General features: G+C 43.8%; 1 protein-coding gene across 1 annotated transcript in view; it reads left to right on the top strand.

Annotated features, from left to right (window-relative positions):
* The window catches only part of PRKCH (protein kinase C eta), a 222,736-nt gene that overhangs the window by 172,041 nt on the left and 26,594 nt on the right, over nt 1-24,101 (top strand). The window contains exons 11-12 of the mRNA XM_028114322.2: nt 21,494-21,632; nt 22,228-22,416. Of these exons, the coding sequence (XP_027970123.1) occupies nt 21,494-21,632; nt 22,228-22,416 (328 nt within the window). The remainder of the gene's footprint in view (nt 1-21,493; nt 21,633-22,227; nt 22,417-24,101) is intronic.

The following is a 24,101-nucleotide window of genomic DNA, read 5'->3' as shown; positions in this document are numbered from 1 at the left end:
CAGACTGGAAGCATCTGTGAGGTCTTTGTTTGTTTCTCCCTATGCAAATACTCGGCTCTGCTCAAGAGAGCTTGAGTGCAGTATCTGTTCGGCTGCCATTTAAGAAATAGGACTCTGTTCTCCACAGCTTATTCCTTGGGGTTTCAGAATGTAAAATATGAAGTGTGTATAATCACAGTTCCCAGCATTTCTTGGCATTTCAGCTTTGGCAGCAAGAATGGGAAAAACTGAAGCTTTTATGGCCAGAAAGGCTGAGTGTAATCTTTGTGCTGTGGCACCACCAAAGGAAGTAAATATGTTAAGAAGCATTTTCCCTCTGAAGTCCGTCTGAGGGGCTGGCTATACTTTGTTCAATTCACTGTAGCTATTGTATATTTTTACATTCTGTGTTCATCAAAAAAGAGGTAGAGGCAAGGGCTTACCATGTGTGAGATCGTTCCATGGTATCTCCCTCGACCGATAATCTAGAAAGGGTGGCCTGTGTCACATTGTGTTTGAAGACTTTAACTCTAGAACTGACAATTTACCAGAGAAACTCAAGATACTGTACTTCTAAGAATTAATTCTTAAGATAAAAACTCATCAAGGAGTTCAACATGAGAAGAATTCAATGAAGAACAAGCACTTTCAACAAAAGACAAATTTCAAGAAACTGCTTTCACTTTGAGTAGGCTCAGATTCACTGACCTGGCAAAAGACATCCTCTGCCTCCATGTCTTAGTCTGACCAGAGATGTCCCAGTTTGGTCCTGTGCCCTCCTCACCTGTGCCCCCATTCACCCTCAGAGTCCCATTTTGGACAGTATACTGCACAGTCACCCAACAAAGACGTGTCAACATGCTACAGCTTTTTTTTTTTCTCCTGTGAAATGGTAGTGCCAAAGGAAAAAGGATATTTTTACAAACTGAGAGGGGGCCCCTTCTATAGGAGGAGAATTCTCCTGGCATTTTCTGTTCAGAGACTGTCTGCTCCTAGTCCATGAATTGTAAATGTAGCAACTAACCATTTTAAAACACCTTTTTTAGTGTAAGTCACTGTCTTGGTGTCAGAGACACATTGGGGAAAACTGCCTTTCCTGGAGTCCCATGGTTTACTTCCTTTGCATGATACTTTAATATATTTCCATGTGATATAAATTTGTAGTCATAACTTTATGGGCCTCCATTTGTCTGTTTATCCGTGCATCCAGTCAGTTGTTCATTTATTCATGCAACACATATTCATTGAGACCTACTGATATACTAAGGCAATCACAGTGAGCAGGATAGGGCCAGGACTCAGCCTACCAGAAGCAGGTGTCCAGTGCAAACATATAAAGACATAAAAGTAAGCACCAGTTGTGAAAATTACGTGGAAGAAGATAAGTGAGTTTTTCATTTTTAGTTTTACTCCACAGAGCTAAAGAAAAGGGAAATGAAAGAGACAGATACCTCTCCCCACGTGTTTCATTCTTGAATGTATAATGTAGTTTATCTGGGGTTCAAACTCAAATAGCTTCAGAATAGGATCTGATGAGGGCATTCCAATCACAGAGTTTTAGCCAAATAGAATTCATGTGTCTACACAACTGAAGTTCAGTTTAAAAAACAAAAACAAGGGGCCCAAGGCCGGACCATCAGGAACTGTCCACACTCCATTTGGTCCTGGTCGCTAATTAACTTCCTAGGTGTTCTTTTGCTCCAAATCAATACCCACAAGGCCTGGTTCAGTCTTCCATTTCAGTAGCTCCCCTGGTGGGTCCCTCAGAGAAAACGAGGGCAGTATTAGAATTTTACAACCACAAGTGAGCTTTTCCACCTCACTTTGGAAACATTGAGCCATCCCTCCAAAGTTTGGAAGACAGAAAGACTGCTCAAGAAAATCGGCTGGAAAATTTGAGAGCTAAGAGAAATGTCAGGAATATCATCTTTCATCATGGAATTTCTACACACTGCTGTGGTCTCCTCTGAGTCAGGAGGAGGAACTTCACCACATTGCGGCCTCAGGCCTCACATCAGCGGGGCTGTGGCAGGGTCCCAGCCCCAGCGGGGGTTTGTGGACGGTAAGTGGTGTCACTGTCCATGCCAGCCCAGAAATGCGGGCTCCTTTGAGTGTGTGACGCTAACCCTCCTAACCAAGTGCAAACCCCATGGGTTCTTGGGTGGGCTGTCTCTGAAAAGCTCATCTTCCTTTGTTCTTTTTCCAACATCCGCCTCCTGCCACTCTCCCAAAAAGTTTCTCTTCAGTGCCAAGAGCGGGTCTCCTAGAGAACCAGACGCTGTCCTTCCCCGAGACTTCCATGAAAGATGGGATAGGCCATCAGTCACCACACCACCTTCTCTTCCTCTAGACCACACAGTGACTTCCTGAGCAGATATTGAAAGTAATAGTTTGGTCCTAATAGAGTAAGAGAGTTCCTGTAGGCAGTGGCCTTCCACGAAGCCTCTTATAAGGCATTGGTGCCTTCAAATGGAGTTACCTAGACTCTGTTTTCTTGGAAGGTGAGTCTATATGCATAAACTTCCTTGTTCCCTTTGGTCCCCAACCTTTAACACAGCAACTGACAAGAGGAATGTGTACTAACCACTGTGTTTCCTGGATTCCAAGAAACTACAGATCACAAAATACTGATAATTTTTGATTTGATGAAAACAAGAGTACTGGCAGTTGGCAAGTTTTTTTCATTTGTTTGTTTGTTTTGGTTTGGGGTTTTTTTTGGTCATTAGTTTTAAGGAACTTACCTGTTCCAGAGGTGTTAGAGGGAAGGGAGCAGGTATAGATCTTAAAACCAAGGCAATGCAGAGGTTGTAGTTTTGTTCTTCTCTACATAGCAAAAGAGGAATGTTTTCCACTGTGGGCACAGTGATAGAGATTAGCTTGTTTAAAGATATGATTAAGGCCATCCTAGTGACAATGAAAGGGAAAGAGAAGCCCAGATGGTTGGAAAAAATGTATGATCAGCTGGATTTTCAAGTTCTTCCTTTCTTATGTGCTAGTCAGGCTTCTTCAGGAGAGTATATAAAGAACAGTGGTATGTGAGACACCCACATTTTCCACTGTGTCAGAAAAGCAAAGTCTGCCTACCCTTCCTCAGTTTCCCTCTTGGTAAATTTGTGCTGTTGGTAATTTCTTTGCCAGAAACTGGGGAATCTGGTCTCAGATAAGAGTGGGTTTGAATATCTCTCAGTATTATATGGGGTAAAGATAAAAAATGGGGGTAAGGTGGTTGAGTTTATCTTGCAAATGGGGCCCTGTATTATCAATGGTCTTTCTCTGCTGGATTTCTCCTCTCTAAATATATCTTGAAGAGTGGAGCCTGAGGACATTATTGCTCTCCGTCAGAACTTACACTCACATTTTTTGTTATTTTCTCAAGACAGGGCTACTAACTAGATTTGTAAGCATCCTGTTGTCACTTAGTTTCCATCCAGGTTCTCACCTTCTCAAGGTGAGCACTATTCTGAGGAATGTTCAGATTCTTGTAAGGCATTCTTAGCCTGGGTGGTGGGGCTGGGCCAGTCCAGGATCCGGAGAGCCAGGCAGAGGCAGAAGGGGACTCCAGAACAGACCCTACATCCTGCCAACCCTACTCCCGGATGCCGAGCTTCAGTCCCCTGCCAGAGCTCGTGCTTTCTAGGAATTATGTTTGATGCAGATTGTGAGTTATAGCATAAATGTGTGTTTATTTTAAATGGACTTTTCAGTTTGGAGAGTGCCCTTCACCTCCACCTGACATGCTGTAGTTATACTCATTTGTCCTTGTTTGGCTGGTGCTTTGAAACAAACATATAGGCTCAGAGTAGACCATCATTACGTGGTCCCTGGGCCCTGAGGACTTCACCATTGAGTCACTCATTGATATGTCCTGCACATCTGCTTTGTAGTGGGTTTGGCTCTGAAGACCAAAAGATAAGTAAAACGGGATCCTTGCCCTCAAGCATTTAGTCTACTGGGGGCTCCAAATGCATATACAAATTGATAGTTTAAGACATAGTACCATAAATGCTCAAAGTAAAATGTAATGCAATGAGAGCACGGAAAAGGAAGTTATTAACTCTGATGGAGAGGGTCAGTGAAGGCTTTAGAGAAGAAGTGGTATTTGAGCCATAGGTTTTCATTAACAGCCAACTATGGAAATACAGGCCAGGCAGATGGAGCAATAGGAATGAAGGCCTGGAGAGAGCGAGTGTCCTGTGCTAAGGAATCATGAGAACTCAGAGTGACTGGAAGAGCAGAATAGGGGGAGGTGGCAGTAGGTTGGGGTGAGAATACGGAAGGCTTTGAAGGCCAAGTTAGGAAGTGTGGGCTTTATCTGCTTGTCAGCAGAAGCCGTCAGAGGTTTTTGAGAAAGAGATTCACAGGAAATAAATGTGTGTTAAACAGGGTACGGAGGGGCAAGCCTGGAAGCCAGGAGCTCAGGTAGGAGGCTTTGGAATAAGTCAGGCAAGAATGCTCAGACAGAAGAACGTGCAACTCTTGATCTCAGGAACATGAGTTTGGGGCCCATGTTGGGCGTAGAGATTACTAAAAATTAATAAACTTAGAAAGAAAGAAGGAGAGAGAGAGAGAAAGAGGCATGACTTGAAGCAGGAGGGAGAGGAGGAAGGGAGTGATACAGCAGAGGAAGAGCGGGGCGGACGCTGAGGAATTGGGTATGGGGTCCAAGGAGTAGACATTAAGGATGATTTCCAGATTCCCAGCTGAGAACTCTAAAACTTTTAACTGAGTAAAGACAGCATTTGGGTAAAATCCAGGTTTCATCCTTTGTTGTTTGAAGGTTTGATCCCTAGGAGCTATGCCCCCAAATCAGTTACTTTCTAATTTATCATGCAGGTCTGGATCTCTGGAGAGGGGTATCACGGAAGAGATCTAAATTGGGGAGCCATCTGTCTAGGGTAATATTTGAAGCCATGGGATTCAATTGCACAGAGCAACTGCACAGCTGGGCACATTGTGCACTCAACAACTCTCAGAGAGCCACCCCATCAGAGTCCTTGAAGATTTGTGTCATAAGTAGGAATTTTCTAGGAGCTGGTGGTAACATGTCTTGAGAAAGGGGAGCCTTTTTCTAATTTGGGCGAAGGCACCATTTAGTCTAGCAGTAGTTCTGGACAGAAAGCTAAGCAAGGGCCAAGCACAGAACCTTCGGGAACAGCCTACCCTTTAAGGGAGAGTGGAGGAGGAGGAGACACTTAGGAGAGGTTAGAGACTTAAGTAGGATTGTGTTTAGTTGCCTTGGAATTTACCTGAAAACACAGCCACCACGCAGTAAACTCTCATCTGAATTTGGCTTAATGACTGGGGTAGAGCCTCTACTAATACTATCTGTCAGTTTTCCCTTTTCAGATAGCCACGGGGTTTTCCTTGACCCAGCAGGTGGGATAGTTAACCGTCTCCATTTGTTAGGACAGAGAATGATCAGACCTGGGGCTGTTCCTGAGAGCCAGCGCGAGAGGGTGAGCATCATCGAGGACAAATAGAAGCCTCCAGAATGCCCACTCCAGAGCCTGCTCTGTGGGCTCCTAGGAGAGCAGGCCATGTTCGCTGTCCCTGGGAAAGGGCACTAACTCCGGTCACTCACCCCTGTTACCTCTGGCTCCAGCCAGCCAGGAGTCAGGAGCTCTGAGGCAACTCCCAGCCCAGAACAGGCAGAACCTCTCAGATGGCCCTGAGTCCCACCCTCTGAGGGCCTGGCAGGGGAGAGGAAGCTTTTTGCCTCCTGAGCCACCCAAGAAAGAAAAAGCAACCCCAGAACAATGGCTCAGAGGCTGTCTCAACTTCCTTGTGGCACAAGCTGTGAAGCTTACAGCCTTCCCCATGTGTGCCAACAGGATGGTATAAATACTTCTTACAGAAGAGGAAAGCGTGCCTCGGCCTATGATTCTCTGCCTACACAGACCTGTCATTGCTGCCTCCTGGCACTTTTGACCTCATTTATATCAGTGGAAAGTTATAGGAGGAGAGATAGCACCACCTTTCTGGCCAGGAATATGTCCAGTAACCTAGATCAAAGACTCCAAGGTCACATCTCTGTCAATGGGATTCAGGCTCTATAGGCAGAGAAAACGTTGGAATGGTCATAAAAACTCAGAATGACACTGGGACCTATCTGAGTGGGTGGAACTTGATGGCTTGTGCATCACCTAGATCAGGCAGTGGAAATGTTCTGTTTTCAAGATAATTCCCTTTTTTAGATCTTAAATTTTAATAATTTTCTTTATCAGCTGATTCTCTGCTTCTTAATTGGAATGAGGATTAGCGTCCCTTTTCCAATGGGAAAAAGGTCACTTGTCCTGGCTCTGTGGCTTGCTTGTTTTTGTTTTGTTTTTTGTTTTTTTACTAACCATAAGTGAGCCTAGGGACTGGCTCCATGCATCAAAGGTCCTCAGGAAGCTCTTGGGATGATTTCATATACTACATCCTATAAATGGGCAGGTTATCATTTTACCCCTTTTTAAAAAAGGGCTGTGCAGGGCGCCTGGGTGGCTCAGTTGCTTAAGGGACTGCCTTCGGCTCAGGTCGTGATCCTGGAGTCCCGGGATCGGGTCCCGCATCGGGCTCCCTGCTCAGCGGGAAGTCTGCTTCTCCCTCTGACCCTCCCCCCTCTCATGCTCTCTCTCTCTCTCTCATTCTATCTCTCAAGTAAATAAATAAAATCTTTAAAAAAAATAAAAATAAAAAAGGGCTGTGCAACAGAGAGGAGAGGAAGGACATTTTCTGTGGCATCGGGGAAAATCCAGGAGTAGAACCCAAGAAGCTGAGGTTCAGGAAATGTGTTCCCAGACTGCCTTCTCTGAAAAATGCAGGCAACTGGCTGGTTTCCAGTGAAATTTTTGGTTTGTCAACTTTCAAAAAGAAATTAGTTCCATATGATGGAAATCATGTTCTTTGGTTTAGGCTTAAATTGAGCTTTTTAGTAGTTTCTATGTAATATTCCTTCCCTTCTGGTTTTGGAGTTTTCCATTGAACTGAAGAAAAAAAAAATCAAATGAGCTTTTCAACTTGATGAAGGGCTTCAGGAATCTCATTATTCCTTCTCTTCCTGGACTGACCTTTTAATTTTATGCAAGGTGTACAGGGGTGATTTGTCTTGTCTGGTTATAATACCGTGCTGTTGTAAGGATGCTTAATCACCAGGCACACACATTAGTCACCGGTTGTTGTAGCTACAAGCCCAGCTTCCTTCTGTTAACTCGAGGACCAGCCTGAGCTTTGCTCAAGAGGGAACAGTGCCTCTGGACGGGTGGCATCAGAAATTCACAGCAGATGGAGAAAGCAGCTCTTGTCATTTCTTCCACATTTCCTCAGCTCCCTTTCTGTACAGGACACCAGCTAGGCACGGGAGGGAGATACACAGGCCAGAAGGATTTTACACACAAGGAGTGTTTGGTTAAAGGGAATGCAACCAGAGTTTAGGGTAAGAAACTTGGGGCTTGTTCAGTTTAGTCAACACTCAACTGCCCACTCAGCCCTGGGCCAGGCACCTTGTTCTGAGGTTAGCAGAAATAAGAATGGGGAGGACTTGCAGGGAAGCCAACAATTACAGTCAGTGCAGTCAATGCTGTAATTAGACATAGGCACCACGTACCACTGGAGCATAGAGGGGGAGACACCACGCTCATCCTAGGAAGGGATACAGAACCCTCCCGAGACAGCGAGGCTTCAGCGAGAATGAAGTCATCTGCCCGGGAGAGAGGAAGGAAGAAATGTGCAGGCCAGGGCACCTCACAGTGTCTGTGGTGGTAAACTGGTGGGTTTTTTTTTTTCCTTTTTCGATCCATTTAGGACTGGTATTTTTATAAAATGTAATAAAAGTAAATCACTAGAAAAATAACATTTTAAAAAGACATAAAGTAGATTCAACAAACATAAAAGTACTGTCCAATAGTTATAAAAGTTTCTAAGCGCTTACTCTTAATTTTTCTTCTTACTTCATTGCTACTTACTTCATTTATTCATCTTCATTCATTCATTCATTTTCTACTTCATTGCAGGCCGGTAGTGGTTCCAAGGGCACAGCGGGGCACGCCCGAAGGGCGGAGAGGTCCACGAGACAGCAGGGGCATCTGAGCAGAGGGAGAGCCCTGGGGGAGGGAATAGGGCTGCAGGGCCAGGCAGAGGCCCCACCGTGGAGCGTTGTGTGTGCCAAAGTTAGGCAGGGCCTCTTAAAGAACTGAATTTCAGGAAAACAGCGGGCCCAGCACAAAGAAGGGGGGAGAGTAGAGGTGGTGAGACCACCACCTCTGAGTTAGGAGAGACCGTGATCCAGGTGGGACATGAATGTGTGGTGGGGGAGAGGGTGTCTGGTTCTAAATACAATCAGGAAGAGTACTTGTCAGTGCTCAGTGATTGGATGGAGAAGCGGGGAAGAGATGTCATCCAGTACCATCCCATCATTTATAGATGAAGAAACTGAGGTGACAGAGCTGAGTCTAGAATTTCTGCTTTTTGGCTCAGGACAGGTTTTCTTGCCCCTTGACCAACTGACCAGAAAGGGTACCAGGTAATACCAGCATTCCGGTGTGTCCACCCTGAGTCCCTATGCTACCTCTGAAGAGAGGGAAGGATGTGTGTCCTTCAGAAGGTTCCAGGTACACTGACACACCGGCTTGCTCACGGACACTTCACACCCCTCCACTGCACTGCCCAGCTGCACTCAGGCAGCCTACCTGATCTCCTGTGCTCTCTGCTCCCGGTCCCTGCCTTCATGACCGAAGCTCCTCCAAGGTTCACTGTGTCCTGTAGTATCCAGGTAAATTCATGTAAATCCTGTTTAGGCAGTTGACAGAATTTTTAATATCCTTCTTTTATAGGAACAAAGGTTGCTCTCACCTTTAGGCCAAACATGAACAGGCAGTCACCAAGCAGGGCCAGTTTTCCTTTCTGGTATCTCTTGGTATCTCGTGACTGGTCTGGAAGGATTAATGTCTGGAGTAGGGTGGATTTGAAAGTGTGTTCGGAGCCACACAGTTTCCTGGGGTGCTGACCTGGTCGTCCTAGGTCATCCCCAAGACAGGACTCCAGCTTCATGTTGGCTTTGGGAGTCCTGGATGGGTGCCCGGCGCCCAGCACAAACCAAAATCCACCCAGTTTCCTAGTAGCCTCCCACATCCTCTTTAATCCAGCCTCACTGGGGTCTCAGGACCAAACCAATACCAGAGGGCAGAGAGGGGGCTTGCTGATGGGAGGAACAGCCATTCATTAGGGACCTACTATGTGCAAAGCACTGTGTTAAGCACTGAAGGGAACTCAAAATACAAAGATAGAAAAATGAAAACAATGAGGCATCTGTCCTCATGGAGACCACATTTTAGTAGGGAAAATAAGAACCATAAAATAATAGTAACCTGAAGCAGGATTTTGGAATTTTCACTCTCTGCCTGCCCACTCCTTTGAATCCGCATACCCTTTGTTGGCTTCCTGTGGCAAAGGAAGGCAAATACCAGTGCAGTGGCCTTGACGGAGATTCTTAAATGTGAGCATGATACCTGGAGTTGACTGTTGATTTGTGCAAACACATGATAAAAAATATTAGTAGGTTTGGACATGTCGAAAAGAGACCTTTGTCTATCACAGCATTGTTTGTAACAGTGAAAAATTGGAAATAACTTCTCCCAAAAGTGGCCTTGCAGGATCTGGGTTTTATCACATCACTGAACGAATGAGGCCAGTATCCACTATTGGGTTTATGTCCTAAATAATTAGGCAGGGAATGGGTGGAAAGCAAGGACTGGCTGCACCGGTTGGGTTTTATTTGACTGCGTTAAGAGGAACAGATACCATGTCACATATTGGGAATTCTGTGTTTTATTTCTGGAGAATTACAGTTCCTCTGTCAGTTTGTTCCGCTTAGAAGAATGGGTCATTTGTGCATTTGACAGGGATGAAACTGGATGAACCTCAACTTGAACCAACCTTTTCTCATTACACTGAGCAGGGCTGCTGATAGTGAACAGAGATCTTCATTCCTGTGTCTTTTTTATTTTTAATTTGAGTATAGTCAACATACAGTATTATATTTCAGTGTGCAATATAATAATTCAATAATTCTATGCATTTCTCAGTGCTTATCAAGATAAGTGTACTCCTAATCCCCTTTATCAACTTCACCCATCCCTCCCACCCACCTCCTCTCGGGCAACCACTAGTTTGTTCTCTGTGATTAAGAATCTTTTTTTGTTTGTCTCTTTTTCCCTTTGTTTGTTTTCTTAAATTCCTCAAAAAATTCCCATATCATCCAGTAATTTCACTATTGGGTATTTACCCAAAGAAAAGTAAAACACTAATTCAAAAAAATATATGCACCCCTATGTCTATTGCAGCATTATTTATAATTTCCAAGATATGGAAGCAACCCAGGTGTCCATCAATAGATGAATGCTTAATTCCTCCATCTTAATGCTTCAGCATTTGGTCCTAGCAAAGATGGGTAAAGTAGACAAAGGTATGGTGGCTGATGGAGCTTAACCAGTATTTGAGACATTTTGCTCCCTGGTAGTGCCGGGCCCCGGCACTATATGAACATCCTACTCTGGCCCCTTGCTCTATTACCCACAGAGTGGTTTATAAGCCAGATGTCTCACTTTATAATATAATAGACCTACCTGCCCCAAACTCAAAAGCTGCCAATGTTATTTAGTATTTTCAGAGTTTGTGTATACTCTCTCTCAGTTTTGATTCTTATAAAAATCTTAAGGAATGGGCCATGTACATGTTATCTTTTTTGCTGATGAGGAAATAATAGTTAAGGTCTCTCTAGTACTTAATGCATCCAGGCACTGTTCTAAATAATTCACATTCAATAACTCCGTTCTCATGATGCAGGAACCATTATCTGCATTTCATGGTGAGGAAACAAGTATAGAATGGTTAAGTACCTTGTCCAAGAACATACAACTAGTAAATAGCAGGGCCAAGACTCCAACCCAGGCAGCCTGGCAAATTCAGACTAGTATAGTGTATACTGCCTTTTGGAATCAGACAGAGGTGGGTTGAATAACCTCTCCAAGGTCATGTGGGGGTTTGGGAAGGAAGCAGAATGAGGGAGACAGATGGGAGCTATGTTGCTCTGTAAGAGCACAGTTGTGAATTTGCCCTTGGTCTCGATCTAGCCATGTGTGTGAGGACTCCATGCTTGGCTACTAGTCTGAATTTGCTGTGTCCCCAGAATTGGTCACTCGGATTTATTACCAGATAAGATCATCAGCATGGACTCCAGTTCTTTAGGAAATGGAAAATATACCCCACTGTTATTGGTATATGAAACCTTATACTTGCAAAAGATCTTTAAATGTCTCTGTAATATACATATGGACATAAAATGTTGCCACACAGGTCACTCATGGAGTGAAATCCAGGGTTAGTGACTAAAGTCTAGCACCTTACAACCTTAATGTTTTAACAGAGCAACTAAGGTGCTGAAAAATTGACCAAACTGAAGTAACCATTATTTATTGGGTCAAGATTAGTCCAGCATTTAGGCAACAACAATGTTAGTCTCTCAAAAGGTCTCTTCATCAGCAACTTTTGCTTAGAGGTTTGTTGATAATTTTCTAAGCTAATTAAGACACACAGGCTAGGGCGCCTGGGTGGCTCAGTTGGTTAAGCGACTGTCTTCGGCTCAGGTCATGATCCTGGAGTCCCGGGATCGAGTCCCGCATCGGGCTCCCTGCTGAGCTGGGAGTCTGCTTCTCCCTCTGACCCTCCCCCCTCTCATGTGCTCTCTCTCTCTCAAATAAATAAAATCTTTAAAAAAAAAGTTAAAAAAAAAAGACACACAGGCTAAAAAAGAATTTTCCCTAATTCGTGAATTGTTTACTTTTAAGATGTTAGGACATTATAATGACTTTTACTCATGCATCTAAGAGATTACTTTTATTAAGAATACTACTACATGAAATTGGAAATAATCTTTGGATGATGTCTCCACATTTACTCAAATGGATTACTCAACAGAATGGATGTTTTGGGAAACCTGGTTGTAAGACTAAATGCTAGGGATAGAAGGGGTAGGTGCTCAGGAAGTAGCAGTGAGTTCTTCCAAAGGGAGTTTCTTAGGGGTAAATTCAGTGTCTTCTGCACATTTTACTGTGATATGCCCAGCATTAGGAGGAGATCAGTAAATCCCTGGAAAGGGACTCAGATGTGTGTTGCTGTCATATGTCCAGCCTGTGATCGGTGCTCTGGAAGTGACCTCAGAAATATTCCAGTCCTACCCTTGGAGGTTGTGATCACATTGGAGAAAACAAGGCTTTATGCAAAACACGATTAGAGAACACAGCAATACCAACTATAACCCAGAACTAAAATGTGAGGTTCTTAAAAAAAAAAAAAAAGGTAATAAATAATAACAACAACAACATAAATTAAAAATAAAATATGAGGGTCTTATTTAATTCCAAGGACCGGGGAGTGGTTCTGAAACCCTAGGTATTCTCTTGGGTTTTTCAGACTTCCGTTTAAATAGCTCAGGTTTAATCTCTGATGGAGCGAGCAGGTAATCAAATGAGACCTGCTGATGTGGCCGTAAGTTCTGGTTCAAGTCAGAAGTCTGTCTCCCCTCCCCTCTGATATTACACAAGGCATTACTAACGTTGGCAGAGTTTCGTGTTTGGCCAGTTGTCAAAAACAGCCTGAATATCCCTTCCTGAGGTTGGTGCTATAAACTGCACTCCTTCCTGTTGTAAAGCGTTCCTCATCACCCTACCTCCCCCCCGCAGTGTCCATGTCACCTCTCAGATGCTACTATTTCTTCTCAACAGAATGCCTTCAGGGCACCAGCCTCACTGCTGACAGTCTAGTACCCCCAAGTCAGAAGAGCCCTGGGTTTCCTTAGAGGGCACCAGCCACAGCTAGACAGGCTAAGTCTCATTGTCCCTTCACTTGTTAGTCTGTGTATTTGCATTGATACCTCAGTTGTCTGGCTAATCTTTTCTGAGGATAACAGCCACACACTTATCCACTTACTAACAGTAATAATGGTAACAACAATGGCTGACATTTATTTACCTAGTGCTGTGTGACCTCTAAGGTCGAACAGAGTTTCATTCTGTGGCCTCTCTGTTGGTATTGGTGCCGTGTGTGTACCATAAACCTAGCAGGTTCCATCTTCCCTGCTCATCCCCACTCCACAGCTGCCCCAATTACCATTAAGATCACGTGGGTTAAGAAGGACCCATGTTCTGATTCCTCCTCATTGGAAATCATTCCTTCCTTTATCTTCCTGAAGATGCCCTGCAAGCAGCCAGCAGGGAGCTCCTCCACACTTATCCCATCCCTAGCTTGCAGGCTCTCAGAATCCTATGACTCTCTGATCCATTTCTTTGTTGGATCTCTGTGGCCAGAAAGCAAAGTGGTTTTGCATGGGTCAGCTGCACCCAGCTCTCTGCACTGGGGAAGCCTGAGGAGTTAAGCAGAATTCAACATGTTGACCACCTTATCCCCCCTAGACTATCAAGTAGAAGTGTACCCTTTGCTCCAGCATCCTTTCTGTGTTGTCAGACTGAGGCCCAATGGTCAGGAGACCCCTCACCACCCAGGGTCTGTCATCTCCTTGGTGTCTTTGTCTGAAGCCCTCCATCCCACCTGCCTGCTTTTCCTCGCAGAGGGCGTCTGCACGCTGAATGCAGCCAGGTATCATGGAGGAAGCATTTTGGCAAGGAGAGTCCGTGAGAGAGGTTTTCTTGGCAACTATAAAATAAAAGTACTGTAGGGAGCTACTAAATAAATTTGTGCCATTTCAGCTAGGGAATTTCAACCCTCCTGGGAGTGGTGGCGGGGGTTTGGAATGAAAAACTTTAGGGAGAAGGCTCAACTGTCAGCTTGATGGCTCACTTACTTGATGGTCCCTAAAGAGACGTATGAGCTGCACACTGTGGACGTTCATCAAACTCATTGCCTCCTACATTTGTCCAGAGAGGCAATGAGTGTTTTCTTTGTACATTTTTTTTTTTTCCAACCATAAGACAAGGCAAGGGGAAATCTGTCGGTCCCTTTGCTCAGGTTAAATTGGTCCTGTATATGCACAGTGGTAAAGGTGGAAACACGCTGCCTGCATATTGAGTGCATCCAACACCAGACCTGGATGGAAACCAAACCCGGCCTGGGGGGATTTGTTTGTCAGTCCCTGGCCCTGTTTTAAAGGGATTGTAATAGCCAGACTTGTACAGGGTCATTTTTTTGATCATTTCCCAACTTAAGCAGCTGTTGGGAGAAGTAGAAAAGGATAGGGGGAGCCTCAGAGGAGAGTTGGTAATACTCTCAGGGTTGGAAGTTGTCTTATGGACTTGATTCATTAGAAAATGGGTTATTTTACGTTCAGCCTCAGAATGAGCGTTCATGTTTCACATATTCCTAATTTGTTCCAATAGATCAGCCCCACAAAACCAGATAAAATGTCACTTCGGGAAGAGAAATGGCATGGGGACTTCATTTAATAATTAGGAATGTTGCTTTTTTTAAAAAAAGTTTTTAAAAGATTTTATTTATTTGACAGAGAGAGACACAGCGAGAGAGGGAATATAAGCAGGGGGAGTGGGAGAGGGAGAAGCAGGCTTCCCGCGGAGCAGGGAGCCCGACGCGGGGCTCGATCCCAGGACCCTGGGATCATGACCTGAGCCAAAGGCAGACGCTTAACCAACTGAGCCACCCAGGCGCCCCCCCCCCCTTTTTTTTAGCAGGGGCCTCATTTTCATGCATAAGTTGGTTAAGAATACAGGGACACATCATGGGGCAGTTGAAAAATCAGTGCCATCCACAACAATTATGTATTTGGTAGATACTTAAGGTAACTTCAGGAGTGAATAATGAGCTTGTGGCAACAGGTTCGGAATTCTGAGCCCACAAATGTTCAGGTTCTGTGCAAGTAAGTTGTTTGTTTTTTCAACATGTCCTTGCAGCCTGCATTCCAAAAGAAATCCTTTCCATCTCTACCAGTGGATTATATTCCCTATACATCTTCCTTGGGAATTACGGCCATAAATGGTACAGAAACCAAAGAAAAAGATTAAAGCCAAAACATGTAAACATATATTCTAATGACTTCTTCCAGGTTATCAAATAATATGTAATTCCCATAAGAAATTTAGAAAACACAAAGCAAAGAAAAACTATTTATAAACATATCACCCAGAAATAGACTTTTACCCTTCCCTCTTAGCTTTCCATCTCTCATTCCTTCCTGATTTGCTTCCTTCCCTCTACCTTCCTAACAACCATAATTAAGAGAATATTGAAAATATAATTTTGTATCCTGCTTTTCCACTTACAATTGTATCAGCCTGTAAATAAGTCATGAAATCCAGCAGCCATAAAGGACAAATTGGAAGATTTGACTGTATAAAAATATTGGGCAATAATATTTGCAATCTATATAATAAACCACTACTATCCATAATATGTAATGAGCTTCTAAAAAATAATCAGAAAGATAACTCAAATTTTAAAATGGCTAAAACATGTGAAAATACAAATGGTCATTAAACATATACTTTTTAAAAGCTTAATCTCACTAATAATCAAGAAATGAAGTTAAAACAATGAGATCATTTTCCCTAGCAAATTGGCAAGGACATAAGGATGGTGATATCTAACTTGAATTAGGAAGCCACATGGATGCTCTTGTGCACTATTGGTGGGAGTATAAATTGGTGCAACTTTTTCAGCAATTGCTCAACATCTGTTTAAATTATAAACATTTATATTCTTTGACACAGCATTTCTACTTCTAAAAAATCTATCCAAAGTAAACCTTCCTACAAGTGTGCAAATAATGTTCATTACTCTCTGGTTTGAGGTTGTAAAAAATTAAAAGCCATCTAAATGTTCATGGAGAGGGGACTAGTTAAATTATGATACACCTTTCTAATGGAATCTTAGATAACCATTACAGAGAAGGAGGAAGATCTATAGGATATAGAACTATGTCCAAAATATTTGTTAGGTAAGAAAAGCAAGTTATTTCATAATATATATTAGTGTAGCATTAAGAAAAAAAGATTTGAAGACTGTGAGACTGTCATCATTTTCCCCATGATTTTTTCAGGAATGACTGAATTTTATGTAGTGAAAATATTACTCCTATAATCACAAAAGAAATAATTTTCAAAAGATAAATTTTCTGTCATAAAAATGTCCCTACATTTTTAGTCCTTTATAAAGTTTTAGCAGCTTCCATAAAATTCTGTCATGTATATACCATAATCTGTTTAGCCATTCCCGTATTAATAAATAATTTGGCTTATTTCCAAATTTTTGCTATTACATAAGATGCGGCAACGAACATTTTTGTAAAACAGAATACTGCAGTTTACGCTTACAAAGGCATCACATCACGTAGCAGGGGTTGAGGGTTAAACCCAGAAAGAGTCCATTAGATGATTTTGAATGTAAAAGGTTAATGTTTTCTAACCCTATTAAGCCTTGACAAGACTAGGGATGACCTACTTGGAGGCAGAGGAGTTGGGTCCTTGCTCCCCTGGGCACTCAATGGTGCTACCCACTCGGGCTCTACTTTATCACCAGTATTTGTGGTCCCGGTGTGAAAAAGACCAGAGATCTTATCCTCAGAATACCCTTCTCATTCTGCTCCCTCTCCCCAGGTGAACTCATCCATGCCCAGCTAATGACTCTCAGTCCTACAGCTCCGACCCAGCCTTTCCTCTGACTTCTAGCCATGTATATTCAGCTGCCTTTAAATGTCTCCACTTGGATGTCTAAAAAATAGCTCAATATGTCCAAGATAAATTCTGTGAGCCAGAACATCCTCACGCCTTCTTCCCTTTTACTGTCTATATCTTTCCATTACTGTATCCCGTTACTTTTCCTGCCTAGTCGTTCTCAGACCATCCAATTCCCTTTGCCTTACTGCCCCACCATTTGTTTTCTGAACACTTCAGTAGCTTCCCATCTACTTTCCTCAAGTTCTCTCCTCCCCCTCTAACCTTTTGTCCACATTGTTGCTGGAGGCTCATTGTAGAATCACAAGTTAATGTTCATCCATCTCCTGTGTATGACCTTTCTATGGTTTCTCTTTCTTCTTGGGCCAAAGACTGGAATTTTGGCTGGTCCCTGCCATATCAGGCTCCTGCTATCTCCTGTCTCCTTCAGGACTCTGGGCCCCTTGAGTATTGTTTGGCTCAGAGATGGTCCTCTGAGATTTGTGCGGTGGGTGAATGGCTGAATATCTTATGTTAAGTAATACATGAAGGGCACGTCTATCTAGTTGCTGATAAAATCAGATATTAGACTGTTGCCGTTTCAGTGACTTCTCACCATTTTTTTTTTTTTAAAGAGAGTGTGTGTGGGAGCACGAGGGAGAGAGAGAATCTTAAGCAGGCTCCATGCCCAGAGCAGAGCCAGTCGGAGCTGGTCGATGCCCGTGGGGTGAGAGCTCACAACCCTGAGATCGTGACCTGAGCTGAAATTAAGAGTCGGATGCTTAACTGACTGAGCCACCCAGGCGCCCCTCAACATTCTTTTACCAATTTAACACAATCAGTCTTGCCTTGAAAAAAAATTGCAAGTTTATATAAACCCAGACATTCAAAATACAAGCTAGCCCTAAATGGTTTTGTTGTGAAATTGTGATCATGATATTAAATTCATTCTTTTCAGCCACCTCTTCACCCTTACCCACCCATCAGCCTCTTCTCCTTAGAAGACAGCAGTGAATTATCTTCAGAATATTTGACCAGTAGAGACACATTTGCTGTGCATGCCCCTATTCCCGTACAAAGGTTGGGTAAAATCCACTGAATTCCCTCTTCTTGCACAAACTAAAAACCAAAGCAAAAAAATTTTGGGGGGGGTAAAATTTTGATTATGCATTTCATAGTGATGTGCACAAAAATGTCGCTTTGTCATTATTCAGTCTTGAGATACTTATTGATTCTCAGATGGTTCTTGTTTCAATTGGGGAAGTGTCAGGAAATAATCTACTAGGAGGATTAGCCAGCAGTGCAATACCAGTATATAAAAGAGGGTTTGCCTACTATAGTGGGTTATGAGCCCATGCTTTGGGGGGAGGTGAGCAGAACTGAGTCTGAATCCTGGATTTACCCTTGGGTAACTAAGTAATGTTGCAATAGATCCTAGTTCAGAGGGTTGTTATGAGGATAAAGTAATACGGTTAAAGCACTTCCCATCTGGTGAACATTCAGTGTGTGTTAGCTATGCACACACATCCCCAGACGAGCAGACAAAAAGCGGTATACTTGTAATAGTATATTGACTGTATGCTTTATAATAACCAATATCCAAGTTATATTTTTTTGAAGAATTGTTGTCTCTTAGATTCAGATATTAAAATATTTACAGATGAGATGATTTTATGTATTGGATTTGCTTCAAAATCTGAAAAAGGATGGATCAGGTAGGGAGTGAAGGTATACACAAACAAAATGGGGCATGCATTGATAGTCGCTTATGGTCTGTGATCACCATGGGAGTTGTTATATTCTCTGTACGTTTGTATAGATTTGAAATTTTCCATGATAAAAAATTTTTTCAAATACATTAAAAATTGTTACTGAATAGCCTCTTAGAGTCATTCTTGTTCAAGGAGCCAGCTCTCAACTCACCTTCCTTTATTTCTTTTGGAAGAGTCACTGATTCCAGTGATCTAAGCAGAAAGACTCATGTCATTCTGTTTTATGACTCTTGGAATAGCTCACTGTGGAAACAAAATAAATAGAATTTCTGAATTTCCTTTGTCCTCGACCACTTGAGATGCTTCTCGATGAAACCACTGTGGGCATTTTAAGTAACCCTGATTACCTGGCAACAACAATGTATAAAATAACTCTTTCTACCCTTCTGTGTGCTTGTATGACAAAAGTTATAGCTATGAAATACAGGGGCTCGATGTGCTAATGAATGATGAGCCCGTAATTGTGTATTTGGCATTTTGGAATCTGAGCCTCTGCCCTGTATGAACTTGTAATCTTCATTGTGTAGCCTTGTTAAGTTTGGCTGTTGAGTTACATGTTGGCATTGGAGGCTGGGAACTACTGCAAAGCCAAAAACTGACCTCTGCCTATTTCAAAGTCAGAAGTCATAGGATGACGTTTTTACTTTTGCCTTTTTTTTTTTTTTTTAAGTAAAAATAATGATTACCCTTAGAATGGAAGCTGATGGTGGCCATGAATGAATCTTTAACCTTTGGATCTATTTGACGAACCCTGTCAATGTTTCACTCTTTCGTCTGGCTGCAAGCCGAGGAAAAGTATCATGATTGGGTCCATAACTGCCTTTCCAAAAGTAGTTTCCCTTCACCAGCATCACCAAAGCAAAGAATTTGAGCTTATATTTCAGGATTCTTCTTTTCCCTCTGGAATCCATCTCTAAGGGGAAAAGCACATCACTATTTGTAAGTGTAATTACTTTGGAACAAGGATCCCAGTGAGGTTTATGAAGCTTCCTTTATTCCCCTCAAAATAAGACAGGCTCTGAGTTGGCTAGGACAGCTCACTGTTGTCTGTCTGAAATGCTTCTGTTTATCTCTTGGGGCAGCACCTTCTGCCAGACCCACGCTGAAGAGAGGGAGGAGGAAGGTTTAGCTCCAGCTAAGGGGAAGACAGGTACACAGACAGAACCTTTCGGAATACAGTGCAGGGTGTACCATCATCGAGGCATGAACTGGGTACTCTGGGGGCAACGTTGACTATCTGGGGATATCGGGTCAGAACTTAGACAGAAGGTGTGAGACATTTGGACCAAGGGCAGAACTGATAGCCTGGGATTATATTATGTTCTTAATTGAACCCCCTTGGGGTCCCAATTTGGGAGTTTTGTCTGTTAGCACCTGGTATGAAACCAACAATGGCATTCCCCTTGGACCTTATACAGTCCTGAGGAATGCCAAAAATGAGTGTGAAACACCAGGATTGAAGTGTGGCCTCGGGCATCCTATGACAGGGATGAGTCGAGCCCCCTATACTGCTTAGTCTGTCTTCCGGGCAGTGAGGCTGTGTCCCCGGACTTCTCTGTGCAGAGGGCATGGTGCTGGGTGGCTTACAAAACTGATCGCAAGCACTTGTCTCTCCTGGAACAATTCCTGCTACCCATGACAGCAACTGAGTAATATCCAATTAAACCTCTTACTTGAGATGTTAGTCACAAACTCTCTTGAGCAATCACAGGTCAGTTCTTAAGACCGTTGTAGGTTTCTGTTAGCACTTGTTTTCTGTTACCAAAGAAAATCCTTTACGAGTCCATAGCAAGCCAACAGCTTTAGGAGAATTCAGAGACCCAGTAACCTTGTTTGGCAACATGAGAGAGCAGGCTCTGGGCGCAGGTCCACACGGACCTGGCTGGCTGGGCTAGAACGTGGTGCTGACAGAGGCCGCCCCCAAGCTTATGCAGATACCCCATGGTCTTGCTCTCTCCTGGGGCGGCAGACTGTAATCTCTAACCCTGAACACCTCTGATGTGTGCCATCTGTCCCAGAGGAGCCAGACAACCAGGCGCTAATAGGGCAGAGGATCTGCGACCATTCCTGGAAGAATGGCTGAGAAAGACCATGCTCCTGGCAGTGGCCTCCCTCCCGAATACATGACCATAGTCATCCCACCCACCACCGGGCACCTCGTGAGTCCTCCTTCACGTGGGCTAAATACGTCTTGCTTATATTGTGTGGGGGCTGTGGCGGAAGGAAACCGTTTCCATAGATCACAGCCCCCTGAAAACGGTTGCTTGTTGGAAAGTGGGATTTTGTATGGAGAAGGGGAACAAGGCTGGGCTTGGTTTCGAGTGGAAAAGGCTTGCTTTTCTGAAGTGGGCGCTCAGAGACCCAGCACACCTTTGCTTACTCCCAGGGAGACTGCCGCCAGAGGCACATAAGCCGAGAGGAGGCCTGCTCTGCGTTCCCACTGATGTGTGCCAGGAAAACTCCTCCGCTTTCACCTCACTTATCGGGAATTCCTAGAAGACAGGACTTTGTTTTCATTCCTGGGTGTCTCTGGTGACCGCTGTCTGTGAGACCTGTGTGGTCAGGCTGTAGCAACTCATCAGCTCACAGGGCACAGCTTGGAAACTAGTCCCGCCCGTGCTGGCATCACCTGCCTCCTCTGAGCTGAAACGTGATCCTGGGCTGGACAGACACCAGTCTTTCCCTCAGGCCAGGCAGGCCAACAGAACTGGATTCCCAGAGCAGGGCTAGACACACAGAGCCATGAGTGCCCCGCCACAGCCCACGGGGGGGGTGGGGGGGGTGGGGAACGGTGAGGCTCCAGAAGGTCATTCCTACAGCGACTGTGGAGACGCCCCGATGACGGGGTACCATCGGGCCTCGGTAGTTGTATATGGTTAGCCTATTCACAAGGGACCATCATCTAGGAACCATGAGGCAAATTTTGAGTTGACTAAAGCTTTTTCCAAGATAACCCAAAGAAGTTTGTTGCCTTGGAGGTGTATGCAGTAAGCTTGCTTGGTGTGGTCTCCTCAGCCACCCCACAAGCCAGCCCATCAGGGTTTGGGGCCTGGCTGTCCTACGCATTTTGCTCGCTCTTTCTTCCAGAGATCTCAAATTGGACAACGTACTGTTGGACCATGAGGGCCACTGTAAGCTGGCAGACTTCGGGATGTGCAAGGAGGGGATCTGTAATGGAGTCACCACGGCAACATTCTGTGGCACACCCGACTATATTGCTCCAGAGGTGAGTGCAGCTTGGGCAATCCTGAGCATTAATGTCACAGGCTGTTTTGGTGCACTGAGCTCTATGGGCGTGTTGAAAGCTGACACCTCCACACTCCCTGATGCCTCATTGGGTGAATGATGCCCGAAAATGTCCTTGGTTCCTATAAATAACAATTTGAGTTAAAAAATTTGTGTGTAAACCTTGTAATTGCTTTAGGCATTTGCCCTGAATGAGGACAAAGTGTGCTGTCCTCCCAGCTATTTATCTTCCTCTTTGTCTCTACTCAGTGCTTTGGTCCCAGCCCCGTTTAGCAGAAGTAGAGAAAAGTGCCTCAGTCTTTCCCATGCGAGTGAGTGAGCCCAATCTCCTCCTCCCTCGACAGGGACACAGTGCCCAAACCCTTTCTGTTTTGGATCTGCACATGCCATTACCTTGGCCAAAACAGGCCATAAGTGTTTGATCACCTGGATGAAAGGTCCTCTGAGTTGAACCACAGAGAAAACAGACCACTCTCTAGAGATGAAATGAAACCTCTTTCCTAATACATCATTTTCCCTAGTCATTCAGGACACATTCATTGTTCAGATGTTCTCACCTTGCCCCCTCTGCACAGATCCTCCAGGAAATGCTCTATGGACCCGCAGTAGATTGGTGGGCGATGGGAGTGTTGCTCTATGAGATGCTCTGTGGTCACGCACCCTTCGAGGCAGAGAATGAAGATGACCTCTTTGAGGCCATCCTGAATGATGAAGTGGTCTACCCTACATGGCTCCATGAAGATGCCACAGGGATCCTGAAATCTGTAAGTTTGGCTTACCCAGCCAGCTTCCGGCCTACTGCAAACCAGCTGGCTGTGTACTTCTTTGTGTTCTTCCAATACCTCGCACTGGTAAGCTCCCAGTGCTAACTGCAGTGTATGTTTTAACCTGCAGAATCAAAGAACCAGAATGTTTTCCTCTGGTTACGCAATAGTTCTTTCTGGGCCAACTGCGAGCCATTGATAATGTTGTTTGCCAAATATCAAGTATTTCTAGCACTTGTGGCTCTAGCGTAGGTGAAGTAATGCACCCCCTTTAAACAATCAGGACACGCCAGGGGGTTGGGTCAGGTGAATGCCATTCTTGCTTTGTTTGGGTATTGACTGTGTTTCTGGGATGAAGGGGTCTTTCCCTTAGTGCTGGGCAAGGCCAGGAGAGGTTTTCCAAACTTCTGCAGATCCCTTTTGGGTCCACATTATCCTAATGAATAATAAGTGAGGTGCCAGGCCCAGGATTCATGTGCAGTGAGGTTAATGTATCATGAAAAGTCTTTTTCATGTACATTTAAGGTACCATGCTGGAAGCCTTATTTTGAAGTGAGGAGGAAACATGGATTTGATGCCTTTATGTTGAAAATAAAAAAGCACATGTGATCTGTGTCATTCCTATAACCACATTAGTTGAATTCACAAAGCATGTATTATTGCCTACTAGGTGCATAGGGGAATAAAGATGGATAAAAGGTCAATTCTTCGAGTAGGGAAAAATCAGGACAATCAATTCTCTGTTGGATAGTTTCTAGGGGGCATAAGAATTACTTTTCTTAAGTCATACCCTTTCCAGTGGCTTGGGGAGACAGAAAACTAAATTTGGGAAATACTGGCTATCTTGTTGGGAGACTTCTCTCTCTTTAGAAATCTTCAGTGATATAATCAGTGGCATTTCAAGAACACTTTATATGCCGGTCACCGTGTACTGGGGCTGAAGGCATGATTGTCCCTGAGAATTCTCCTTATCACTAAAAGTGAAATAATCAAAGAAATGCTTCAGGCAAATATTGCCAAAGTGAATTGTAATTGGTAACTTGATTCTCAAGGTTAGGTGCCAGTATTCTCCTGATATTGAGGAAACACTAATCTCTTATAGAAACAAAAGTGAAGTCACTTTGGATTCTACCAAATGTCTCCTGCCTAGCATGTTTTCACAAGAACAACTGATTTGTATCATTGGTAGAAGTTTTAGACTGAGGAAACAAAGACTGTGGCTTTTATGACTTCATGAATAAAAGACGGAGGAGGGCTTGTCTCTGTGGATTTGTGCCCTGAAGTGTCTTAACTTCTGGAAGGGAACCGTACTCACCTAGGTTGGCCCCAGCCAACTCTGATGACCTAAGCTACTTTAACACAACCTAATCATGCTACAGAATCGGGCTTATGTTGCATTATTACTTTTCCAGTACCGTGGTCCATAATCTGGCTCTTTAGGCACGCTAACCCCCTGTGGCCAACAACTGCCACCGTCGTTCTATTCATTGTTTTCATGGCGCACATATTTAATTCAATTGCTATAGCTTATTTAGCATTTTTAATGCTTAAAAGAAAGACCTCAGAGTTTATAATTCAAATGAAAATACTAGTTCGAACTATAAAGAAATGTGCATTGTTGGCTTGGTATATAAATGTCATTATGCTTAGTACCGTGAAGGGTAGGAAATAAAAATCAGTCTGTG

Source organism: Eumetopias jubatus, unplaced genomic scaffold, assembly GCF_037043125.1.
Source record: "Eumetopias jubatus isolate StellerSeaLion01/CBP00866 unplaced genomic scaffold, mEumJub1_p1.0 scaffold_7, whole genome shotgun sequence".
In the NCBI taxonomy this organism is placed as follows: Eukaryota; Metazoa; Chordata; class Mammalia; order Carnivora; family Otariidae; genus Eumetopias; species Eumetopias jubatus.
This window is presented reverse-complemented; position numbering and strand designations above follow the sequence as displayed.